This window comes from Poecilia formosa, unplaced genomic scaffold, assembly GCF_000485575.1.
Source record: "Poecilia formosa unplaced genomic scaffold, Poecilia_formosa-5.1.2 Scaffold1, whole genome shotgun sequence".
Classification (NCBI taxonomy): Eukaryota; Metazoa; Chordata; class Actinopteri; order Cyprinodontiformes; family Poeciliidae; genus Poecilia; species Poecilia formosa.
The window spans coordinates 6,222,932-6,235,002 of NW_006799940.1; the positions used below are offsets into that span (position 1 = coordinate 6,222,932).

The following is a 12,071-nucleotide window of genomic DNA, read 5'->3' on the forward strand; positions in this document are numbered from 1 at the left end:
TGTTTGTCTCTGTGTTGCCCTGCGACAGACTGGCGACCTGTCCAGGGTGTAGCCCGCTTCTCGCCCAGAACGATAGCTGGAGATAGGCACCAGCAACCCTCCCGAACCCACTAAGGGACAAGGGTGTAAAGAAAATGGATGGATGGATGGATGGATACTCTGCAGATAAAAACACTACATAATATACTTAATTTGGATGTCAGTAGAACCTGTTGGCTCTGTGAATTTAATTTTTCAGTTTTATGTATATGATGCTGATTCACAACAAATGTAATTTTAATGCAATTTACAAAACAAATGATTAAATCTATTCGTATGAAGATGCATTTTACATTCTGTCCAATCAAAAAAAAAGAAAAAAAAAATCAACTACATGCGTTGTTGGCATTCACTGATTGGCAAAAAGATCCAATTGTAGAGATCAACATCTGGGGTTTGCCAATCATGGGTGGTCAAATAAAAAAAAAGAGAGAGGTGTCATTAGCCAATCTCTCTGTGCATTTCTAATTATTTCAAAAAATTTTCCCATCTTCATTTTCCTTTAAAAGTCTTTTCATAATAGAGTAATTTATGCTTCATTTAAGTTCCTGCCGTAATTCTTTAATTCTGCAGAACATTTTTTATGTTATAAAATTTCAAAGAGCTTGTAAAAAAAAAAAAAAAAACTTTCTGCTCCTCAACCTAAACTGATGATCACTGATCCTCACTCGCCTAACACGCTGCCGTTCTCACAGGGATGACGAACACGCTCTGATCATCCAGTACTGCCAGACGCTGGGCGGAGAGGGCTCCCCGTCCAGCCAGCCGCAGAGTCCTGCCCAGATACTACAGGCTGTGGAGAGGGAGGAGAGAGGCGAGCTGGAGCGGATCATCGCCCAACTGGAGGAGGAACAGAGGTGACTTTTAAGCACATCAAAAACAGGATGTTCTCATTTAAATTGATTTATCACGCCTGATTGTTCAGATTGAGGGAAAAAAAAATTCCGTCAAACTGTGCAAAAATCAAGTTTTGCAGATGCTGATATTTTACATGAAAATAAAAGTGAAGAGGCTTCATTTCCTTACACTGCGTTATTGTAGTCTGTTCACTGTTTGCTGCGTCGAGCAAAGGAGACTCCAGGTGCACACTTCCCGTAACTCCATTGGCGCTTGCACACAAAGTTTGATTTGTAAATTAAATGGACTTGGTAAGAACAATGACTGCAAAGTCTATTGTTGTGGAAATGCTTTTTTGCAGAGCCAGGAGCTCAACTGGAGTGATTTAACACTGATTACACACATACACCGGCTCTGTGGGAGAGCTGCGGGAGCTTTAGTGCCAGACTCATAAATGCCAACTTAAGTAAAGCACTGCAGCTTATGGTTCTCCACTGAGAAGGAAGGAAGGAAAGAAAGGATGGAGGTGAGAGATTTGGCGTGGCAGGTCCTTTTGCGTTACATCAGTAGGAATTAACTGAGGTAGCAGAAAGCAGAAGTAAACGTTAATGAAGGACTTTTGTGCCTCATCCCACTGTGACGGTTCAAACCAAGGCTGCCGAGCTTTTTATTTAATCTGTAATATTTATGAGTTAATGAAGACTAACAAGAATGGCGGGTGGTAATCTTGATTAGCCGATGAGAGTTATTCAGCCGTCCAGGTGTTCGTCATGGATTTATTCTAGCATTTTGCTTCCCCTCCAACTATCTCAGGGCCCTGCAGGGGGAGTACGAACAGCTAAGAGAACAGCATGGCCAACGAGGCGCCCCAGCTGCAACGCCCTGGGAGTCGGAGGGCCAGTCCGCTCTTCCTGACGAGGCTGATCTTCTGGCTGAAGCCAAGCTGCTGCGACAACACAAAGGCCGGCTGGAGGCGCGCATGCACATCCTGGAGGAACACAACAAGCAGCTGGAGTCGCAGCTCCACCGCCTGCGACAGCTACTGCACCAGGTTACTGAAGTCTTTCAACTCCTTTGAAAGATTTATCACCAAAATTCAAAACGTTACATGTCAGGAGAAAAGCTACGTGTGACATTTGTATTCTCCTGACTTGCTCAAAATGCTTGAATCTGTGTATTCACAAACATATGGTGTATTATTTAGCTTTACAAGTATTGTGGGTTTTTTTTATATTCCTCCCAGAAATGTACTATTTGAGAACAATGCACTGCATTTATTTTTTCACTACATTTTAGTCACTTACTGACTGAGTGACATTTTGCTGCAAGAACAAGAATGGACTGCAGATGAATGGAGCAAATGTGTCGCCTCTGGTTAGTTATCTGTCTGGAAAATGATTTATCTGGACAAGAAAAAGTGAGAACTATTACTATGAAGCATCAATTCAAATGTGAGGTTTCTACAAAATCCACAAAAACTTAGATATAAATCTCCTCTAAAAGAATCTTATTTCATCTGACAAAGCAAATTTTGTTGAAGATCACAGACTTCTCCTGTATAAAGAGTAGGCAAAAGTAAAACTGAGGTGTCATAAATAACATTCAAACTTTAATGCTTTTAAGAACTTAATTTAATCTGTGATCATCTTTCAAAAGCAGGTACTATCCAGTTAAGATTTATCTGCTCTTTAAATTTAAATATTACTAATTTCTCCAGAGAAATTCTTATTTTTGCTCCTTTGAAGTCTCCTTTGACTCCACTCCTACATAACTATAATTAAAAGGTTATTTTCCCCTGTTAGCTGTATTTGCTATTAATTCATTAGGCTTTTTGGTGAGGAGCAGCAGGACAGTAATCACTGTTTAGAATCTCACAAACACCAGCAGATAGGAGCTTCTCAGAACAGCTCATTAATTTATTAGAGGAAGCAAAAAAAAAATTCAATAAAACAGTAGCATCTAATAATTTAATAATCCAAACTTGCCGTTGGTTTTCCACTTCCTTGCGACGTCTTTTTATTCTTGACCTGTTGTTTATAAAAACGAACAATAAGCTGATACATTAGATCTAAATCATATCGCCGCCTTCCTGCCTCCACCATTGATTCCCCCACCTTTCCATCAATACCCTACAGATTTGTTTTGGGTCTGCTGACCTAATGGCTCATGGAGGTTAGATTGGTTGTGCAAAGCAAAAAAATGGGCAGTGCTGCAGCTAACAGAAAAAACAAAACAAAAAAAACAATCCCAACTGAGAAAACAAGCGGCTAAATCGACTTCCTGATTGGTGCAAAGCCAGAAACAGGGTGGCACTAATGGTGGCACTATATGTTAAGGTGCAGGTCACTCAATCAGGTCCACGATCTCTGAGGAATGTTCCTTATTAGGGATTAAGGCAGTTCTAAAAGTCTATGTGGATCCCATACTAGCAAGCTGTACCTAATAAAGTGTCCAGTGAATGTGAAGCATAATTCATAGCAAGTCCTATTTCAAGGCACTTCCAATTGATATTCTGTTACATGGATTCCTATAAATTCAAAATTGTATTAGTCCAGCTCATTCCAGTATAATCCAGCCACTCCATCATGTTCAGATCCGATTACATGGAGTTCACTTCAATCCTAATTTTAATTCGCTGCAGTCAAATTCAGTTCTCAGGATCATATATTGCCAAATTGATTGAAAGGTTAACTAGAGAAGTCCAGACGATTGCATTGAGTCTTTGACCAGTTACAACAACGTAAAAGATCACTTAAATATGACTGAAATGCGGGTGAATCAATTTTGTTGGGGGCAAAACTGAATCAAAAGGATTTTCGCTTTAATGGCGTCTTGAAATCTCCAAGCAGTTTCTGTATCAATCGATGACTTTTACTCTAAAATGTTCTGTGAATATGAATTGAGAGTATTTTTGCTGAGCGAAGGAGCAAAATTGACCCTTTTAAAGCATCAAAGTCTAGAATAAACTACTCTTAAACTTCACTAGGTAATATTAGCCGAGTGAAAATTAAACACTGATAATATCGAACATAATTTGTTACTCCAGGCCCTCAATAGATAAAAAAAAAAAAAAACATTACCAGTTTTAATCATCCACATTATTTCTTTTTCCCAACTGATTTGTAAGTTTTGTCACAAAAGCCAAAGATTTATTTACATTAAAAACATCTCGACTGTCATTGGCATGGCAACCACACTTCTTATGCACACCATGCCACCCTGCCGCTGTTGTTTAGCTTGCATAGGCAGCTTCTTACACTTTTTATGTGTGTGTCACGACTCCGTTGTAAATAAGTACAAGCAATAAAAACCAAAACAGTTCAAGTGAAGTAGATCAAACACTAGACAAAATCTGGCTTCGCTGCAAGAATTTTTCTGAAGGCTTGTTTGAACTTTTCAGCAGATTCTGAAGCGAAGCGATATCGACTCTGTCTCTGAAAGACAAATACAAACATAATGCAGCATACACAGGTACCAGTGTAAGCATATTGCATCCATCGTTTCACTACATATAAACCGGTATTGTTTGAAATTTGAGTCTCTGGAGACCTAGCAAGGTGTCGGTGTGTCATTGCTGAAATTTGATGCCAAGCTCAAGGGTGAATTTTGAAAAAGCCCGCCCGATTACGCGCATTAAATTTACACCCCCTTAGGACCGACCAAACCTCTGACCTCAGCTATTTTAAGACAGGCCTTAAGATAACAGTTGGACTCTGTGGCTGTTTCCAGGGCTGTCTGCTTCGCTCACCACGCTTAGGCGACAGCAAATAAAGAAGATGATGGTTATTAGAGATGAGGAAGGGAGTAAAAGTTTCTCTAGTTTCAGGCAGAAACCCCAAAGAAAATGTGAGTTTCTGATCTTTATAGGGGGAATGCTGTGCTTCAATCTTGGAAAAATTACTTTTTTAAAATTGATTTATCACCACCGATCCTTATCAGTGATGGCATAAATTATTAGCTATAATTTCACCATAGCTAATGGTGAAATTCTTCTATTAAAGGTGATTTTGTGAGTCTCCTACTGTAATTGCCCTGTTTTAAAAAAGCAATTAAAAGTCAGCACAGTCTGTCTGATTGCGACAGGTTATCTGTGTTTACTGTCTGAGCTACTTTGTGCGCTTGGAGCAACAAATGTAACAACATTAATGGAGACTCATTAAACTTTTATGCTGTTTCTTTCAATGTGGGCACAATAACATTTGCTATATCTTTTGGCAGAGTTTCATAACTTTCATTTCAATCATTTATATTGGATTTTAGGAATTTGTCTGTCGCCCGCGAGGGGGAAAAAAAAAACCAAAAATCCTTTGAGGTCCTTGAATGAGTCACGCTGGAGCTTTTATTCTCAGTGGGAAACTTTTTAGCGGGGACTTTGAGAAATGTTTACGTAATTCAAAAGTCCTATAACGGCCTCATTGTGCCCTCCCACATGCTTACTCTTGCTCTCGCGTTTGCCGAGCAGGTTGTGTTTTGTTTAGATATCTGAATCTTTTTTTCCTTTTTCCTCCTCCTCTATCAGCCGGAGGCGGACTCGAGAGTAAACGGAGCATCATCCCCCACTGTGCAAGATAGAGGACCACTTATGGAAAACTCGGGTGAGACGGCTCAGCCTTGATGTATTGCATTTAAAACACAAACACAAACACACACAGACAAATCTGAGCGTCTGTCTTAAATATGAGAATCTACCCCTGAAAATCGAACAGTCACTCGTAGCTCCGAAAGACTAGGTAGTGAAGTGTATCCTGTTGCTGTAAACACACCTCTCTGTGCCTGTGTGTGTCCAGAAGAGCTGCTTGCCCCCCACAACAGCAGCTCTGACCTGGCAGATGTAATGGAGCAGATTAACAACTCCTTTCCTGCATGCAGTCGTAAGTTTCCCAGTCCTCCTTCACCTCCCCCCACCCCACCAGCATCCGCATGTTTGTGTTTTGCCACGAGGAGTCAAAAGTCACCGTCTTTTTTTTTGTTTTTTTTTGTTGGACAGCTCCCTTTGTTTTTTTATTATTATTATTATTATTATTATTATTATTATTATTATGGCCGACTCCAATTAGCCATTCTCTAAAAACAAGTCAGCATATACTTAGTTGCTTCATGATTTATCTGGGTTTTTTTTTTTATATATATAACTCTCAATTACTGGTATGTTGTTTGACTAGTACAACGTTTACTAGTGTTTTCATAAATGATTAAATGTGTCCCGTAAATATTGGGAACGGCAAATCTTTTTTTTACGACATGATTGGATTTTCTGGATCTTATGGATTAGCTCATTCCCGCCTTTGAAATGCTGCAGGCCAAACACACTGCGGTTATATCGGCTCGAGCTCTTCACAGATCATCTGTCAGGCTGTTGCAGCTCTCAGCACGCATTCATGTTCAAACGTTGAACATGAAACGGCGCTCAGGACTCCATCTTTTAAGAAAAGTTAAAGTTATACCAGGGGTCCATGGCTTTGCTCTGCTATGAGTCGGCTACCTGTAGAAAAATCCAACAGCATTTGATTTTGAGGCATTTATTCCTCTTTTTTTTTTTCCCCCCCCCCAAATAGACATAATCTACTGACCTATCATGTTGTTGTCAGATTTTATCCACCATCACTGTAACATGAGAGCAAAATCTAACTAACCACTGAACAGACATGGGTTTTAAACTCCCACAGTCCTGATTTGGTGTGAATTTCTTATCGTCACATATCCTCAGAGAATAACTGCAAAATCCGGAGTCTATTTTACCATTAGTGAGATCTAAAATTAAACTCGTGTCCAGTTTTTGCTTTTAGAAAGTGTAATCCACAGTTGAAATGCAACTATTTGAGAGAAGTTTTAAGATTTTGAAAAGAAATGCTCCAGGGTTTGAGTGCGATTGCTGATGCACAACTGAACTTTTACCCTCTGTGGCTTTTCTGAGTGAGAGTTGGGAGGAGGATTTAGTTTAAAGTACCACACTCAGCTTTTTTGGTTCACTGTTGGCCAGAGCTGTGGTATTGTTGCAGCACTCGACCTTTGACCTGTCGAGCTTCACTTCCCGATCTGGAGAAGATTCCCTGCTCAATCCGTGATCAGTGTGACAAATTTGACCAGATTTACAGATGTTTTCTCAACACTCACTGAGTTTGTTTTTATCTAGATAAACGTGTTAGTTATTTTCCATATAATATTGATTATATAGCCAAACATACCAAAACTCTGCTATAAAGAGCAGAAATCTGTAAAAATGTTTTTTCACACAATCCTCCTGACTTGTTAGCATTTTCTATCCACTCCTCTCCACTGTGATGGTTCCTTTATTCACTCATTGCATCATAAACTCACTATCATCTGCCTGCATGCATGTTGTCAACTTTGATGTTTAAGTAGGCTGTGTTATGCTCCTTTTGAACGAATAGGCTGAAAAATAATCTTTTTGATGATATTCTGATTTATTATTCTGTACCCTAGTGATATAAAACCTTACGACCTTTAATTTCAAAGTGCATCTCTTATCATCACTTAAGTACTTGGTGGGCTGTAATAAAGTCAAACCCTTGTTGCCCGATTTGAAACAATATTCACTTTTGTGGACGTTAATCAGAGCGATTATAAAAAAATGCTCAAATATTGAATCGAAGCTCGCCACATTTAGATTGCATTCAGTTTTCGGAGCTGGAACCGAGATGAGGGCATTAGTTAAAAAATCCATTCTAATCTCGCATGCGCTCCAGCGATATTAGGCTTCGGTTCCTGCTCCGCTCTGAGGCAGCTGGGGGAATGAGCTGGATGTGTGCATCAGAATGAGGAAGGCACCCGCGGGCTGATGATTTACCGCTAGACGAATGCAAACAGATGAACTGATGATTCTCAAAGCGTTAAACTGCTGTTTTGTTTTCTCTCCCGCAGCCTCAAGCCTCTCCTCAAGACCACAGGTGAGATGGTTTTCCTCCATCCCAACGCCAGAGCTGCAAATGAATCTGCATACCATTAGCAGCTTGCGCTTTGGTTTTTGTCCTATTGTCTGGTTTGTGTTTTAGTAATTAGTTAAGACGGGTGAAGGTGGAAAGGAGCACATTTTAGAAGTGATTACAGGTGCTGCCACTAAAGCCTTGCCCTCCTCAAAGCCTTCACTTCCTTGCATATCAGAAGGTTTGGGAGAAAAAGCCGACTAATGGATCTCTGGGGAGTTCCATTAGTCGGCCCCCTCATCCTCCCCGGTTCGAGGCCGGGGCGCGTTTTAAGACAGAAGCACAGTGAAAGCTTTTGCCACTGACCTCTTCCCACTGTAATTATTCACCCCTTGTCTTGAACTCTGCAGCATCCCAACTTTCTGACAGTTTCTTTTTAAGTTCTAATAAAGGTCCTACTGACAAATCAACCAAATAGCAGATCTAATTCATTCTGTCGCTCAGATTGCACCAGTAACTCATTCAGTTTTCAAAATTGTTCTTTTTCTTTTCTTTTTCTTTTTTTTTTTGCTTGGCCTGTTGAACAGGCTCAGGTAATTCAGATTTTTTTTTTTTCTGCTGCTTGACAGAATGCACCATGCACTCAGCAACAGAGAGCCACATGCATGTGCATTAAAAGTGAGAGTACATTTCACTGTGACTCATAAACTCCCACCAGTCCCAATTTATAATGGGACAAAAACAAACCAGCACCATCTGTGGTTTTCCACTGGTGTCAGAAACAACAGAAGGTAAAGCCATTTGATGAATATCTTATTACACCTGCATCGTGATTATTATTTTTTTCCTACTTCAACACAGATTAAATATCCATTACAAAAGATATAATAGAAAAGCACAAATATGGTCCTACTATTTGGCTTGATTGAATATCCATATGCAGATGATAGTCAGATTCTACAGTTTGAATCTGATATTTACTCTCTCTTATTCCAAGTGCGTTAACAAGACACACTTTTAGATAGTTGAAAGCACCGAAATGGCCGATTGAAAAAGAGATTAAGAGTGGATTAATCGAAGCGATGAATACATGAATCACATTATTTTCTAATATAGTCCAACCCCATCTTTCATTTGATCTGTGTTGGACAACTAGAACTTAGACATTGTGCCTGGATATTTTCATATACTGGTTGGAAATCTGTGACATTTTGACCTCCTTACACACAAGATACTGTAGATGCAGAATACGCATGGCCTTATCCATCCAACACTAAGAAGACCAGGTTAGTGGTATCGTGGTGAGTCACCACTGAATATCCCAGCAATTGCCTAATACTAATCCACATGAGCCAAATTAAATCAGAATTATATCTTTCCTTCTGGGGTCTGGTGTTTTATATTCATCACAGTTCAGCTTCATTGGTTAGTCTTACTGATATGACACCCACGCACCATGAATTTTTCATGTTCACACTTTTGTTAAACCTTATTCTTTTTGTCCTTGGACAGTTTCTTATGCAGTCTGTTGGCTTGTGCACAAACCAGTCATTTACAGGTTAAAGTCCAATTTCTAAGCTGGCAGTTGTGGTTTCACACACGCCCACCACCTCCTCCACCGTACTGCGTTTCTAATGGACGGTAACTGGATTTAGCCACTTAAGTCCATTTTCCAGCTCTCAAACTTAGATTGCTGTCTTCCCCGACTATAATGTTCGGATGTGGGGAAACGTAGCAGTGCTCTCAGATTAACAAAAAACACCTTTTAGTTGGTTTACTCGTCTTCAGATGAACTCTGAAGACGAGCAAAGTTCAGTGTTGTAACGAGATCTGCTTCTCTCTCTCTCTTTTTTTTTTTTTTTTTTTCAAAATGATATATTAATGTTTTCTGTTTGTGTTTTTCAGGCCATGTGAAGACTAGCATCATTCCCAAACAAAAACAATTCCCTGCCCCAAAATCCCAAAGACGCACAGGAGCAGACAGCCGAACTAGTTTTACCATCTCGTCTTGTACTATGCAACTGTAGATTGTACCCGAACTTGATTGAACTCGTGTCAGTTTTATTTCTTTCTTTAGATTTCCAGATGTACTGTATAGGAAAAAATATGGTTTCTTACAAAAGATTGGTTTGGGATTTTGTGATCGGATTTTGCCTTCACTGGGAAATCAAACTGTTACATTTTGTGTCATTCCACTGCTGTGTAACATTTAGCTCCTTTGTATTTGTCACGAAAGTAGCATTTAAGGGGGCGGGAACGATTAAAGAAGACACTCGGTGGCTGACAGGATAATTTAGAAATTGTAAAGTCACTTTTAAAATCTTCCTGTAGCATGTTTGATGTCAAGTTCCCCTTTAAAAGTGTTAAAATGCCGGCAGACTTTGTCTCAACTCTACCCTTTCTGTGCCTATAAGAGTTTGTCATTCCAAGTGTGGAGCTGCTCTTGAATTATTCTGGGACTGTGCATAAAAAGATGGACAGAAAATATAGATTTTAATCTTGGTTTGTAAGAGGCCCGTCACCATTATGTAGAATAGTCTTTTGTTTTGGAGATATATATGTTAATAAATCAGAGTAAAGCCATGACTGCCTTGCTACCTCAGACTCGTAGACACAGTTTTGTTTTTGTGGTTGTTGAAAGCAGTTGTGATCATTTTTGAACATGGACAACCTGGTTTAGCGTTCTAAGCTTTTAGCTTTACTGTATTGGTGTACACTGCGATGAGGAGTAACCAAGTTTTAAATAATAATTAAAAAACAAAGGAAACTGTGGGTGTGTGGCCCTCAGAAGCTCTAGTCCCCATGATGAGCATCATCCCTTCATCTGTTGTTGGGTTTTTCCTCACTGCGTCATGTCGTCGTGATCTATGCCGTTCTGTAAAACTTGTGAGACTGACCAACACTACTATAACCGCCTCCAGCTGTCAACTGGTGTTAGTGATGATTTTTAACGATTATAATCACGATGAATCTTATCATGGCAGAACTGTGTCGCTTCTCCTGAGGTATGTAAAATAGATCGACCACACTACATGTAATATGGCTACATTGTTTTATTCTAAATAAAATTTTTATAATAAACACCCTCTTCTGTGCAGTTTTTTTTGCTTGTTTTTCTCCTCCATTTTCTGTTAGCTGCCTGATCGTTGATTAATATTGTAAAACAAACAAAACAAGCTTTGCTGATAAATTTGGTTTTGGGGATATTTGTCTCATTATTGGCGTCTTCGCAGAAGACATCCAGCTGGAGTCATTAGTATTTATCAAGGGGATTGACCACGCCGGGAGAGGGGTCCATCATTATTACATGTTTGCAGAGAGCCTGCCGAGCTGCACCTGAGAAAATGAATCATTCAGAATGAGTGATGATAGAATAATTAGCCTTTTCACCTGGTACCATTTGAGTCGGTCTGGCTGTGGATCAGAGGTTATTTCGGCTGTCCTTCCCCATCCACCGCTCACTCTTCAGTGTTTGTCAGCAAGTCGCTTCCTCCAAGCTTGCAGCGCTGCTGGATCGGGCGGTGGGATTTCCTACGTTGTTAGGAAATGTGCGTGTATTTTCCAGCAGCGAGTATGAAGAGTTCAGAAAAATGCTGGTTTTCCAGACTTTATTGCCAGTGTCTGAATGATTCTTCAATCTATCAATATTCCTCTGGAAATATTGCCATATTGTCATATAGGATCCTGCAGGGTGTGGTATTTAGTTTTCTACTATTTTCTTTGCACCTTCTGCATCTCTGTTCTGTTTTTAGGAAGCATAGAATTGAAGAGACTTGATTTTTGTCCCTGGTTTTACTAGTAGGTGGGTATTGTCTTTAATCAGAATGAGATTGAATTTTTTTTAATTTTAGTTTCTATATCTATTGTTATACATGTATTTATTTTACTAATGTTCTGAGTATTTATTTAGTCATTCAATACTTTGGTTAGTGCTTGTTCTTATAGTGGCTTTTACAGGTTAAAGCCTTATTGTTGTAGAAACATATACTCCACAGAGATTTTTTTTTTTTTGCATTTGTGCTTTCAAAGGTTTGCTGATACAGAAGTCAGGGAATGCAGGCCTGGAAAGTACCATTTTGACATGAAGAATGCATAGAAACAAAGCAAATTATGAAAACGGATATTGTGTTAATCAAAAATCTAAGAAGTTTAGAGCATGTTAAGCTCTTATAATAGTTTTACTTGTAAGGCGCTGACCAGCCATTAGCTGAAGTTTAGCAGAACAATTCTTTTTTTTGTTTATTTTTTTATTCCCCAAACCAATGTAGAGAGCTTTCTGCAACAGGTAGTATGCTGACTACAGTTAACTCC

The 12,071-nt window shown here is 39.4% G+C and overlaps 1 protein-coding gene across 1 annotated transcript in view; it reads left to right on the plus strand.

Annotated features, from left to right (window-relative positions):
* The window catches only part of utrn (utrophin), a 168,055-nt gene extending 157,214 nt beyond the window's left edge, over positions 1-10,841 (plus strand). Inside the window, exons 73-78 of the mRNA XM_016662912.1 lie at positions 735-896; positions 1,690-1,927; positions 5,396-5,471; positions 5,664-5,747; positions 7,759-7,784; positions 9,666-10,841. Of these exons, the coding sequence (XP_016518398.1) occupies positions 735-896; positions 1,690-1,927; positions 5,396-5,471; positions 5,664-5,747; positions 7,759-7,784; positions 9,666-9,674 (595 nt within the window). The 3' untranslated portion in view covers positions 9,675-10,841. The remainder of the gene's footprint in view (positions 1-734; positions 897-1,689; positions 1,928-5,395; positions 5,472-5,663; positions 5,748-7,758; positions 7,785-9,665) is intronic.
* The last annotated feature ends 1,230 nt before the right edge of the window (positions 10,842-12,071 follow it).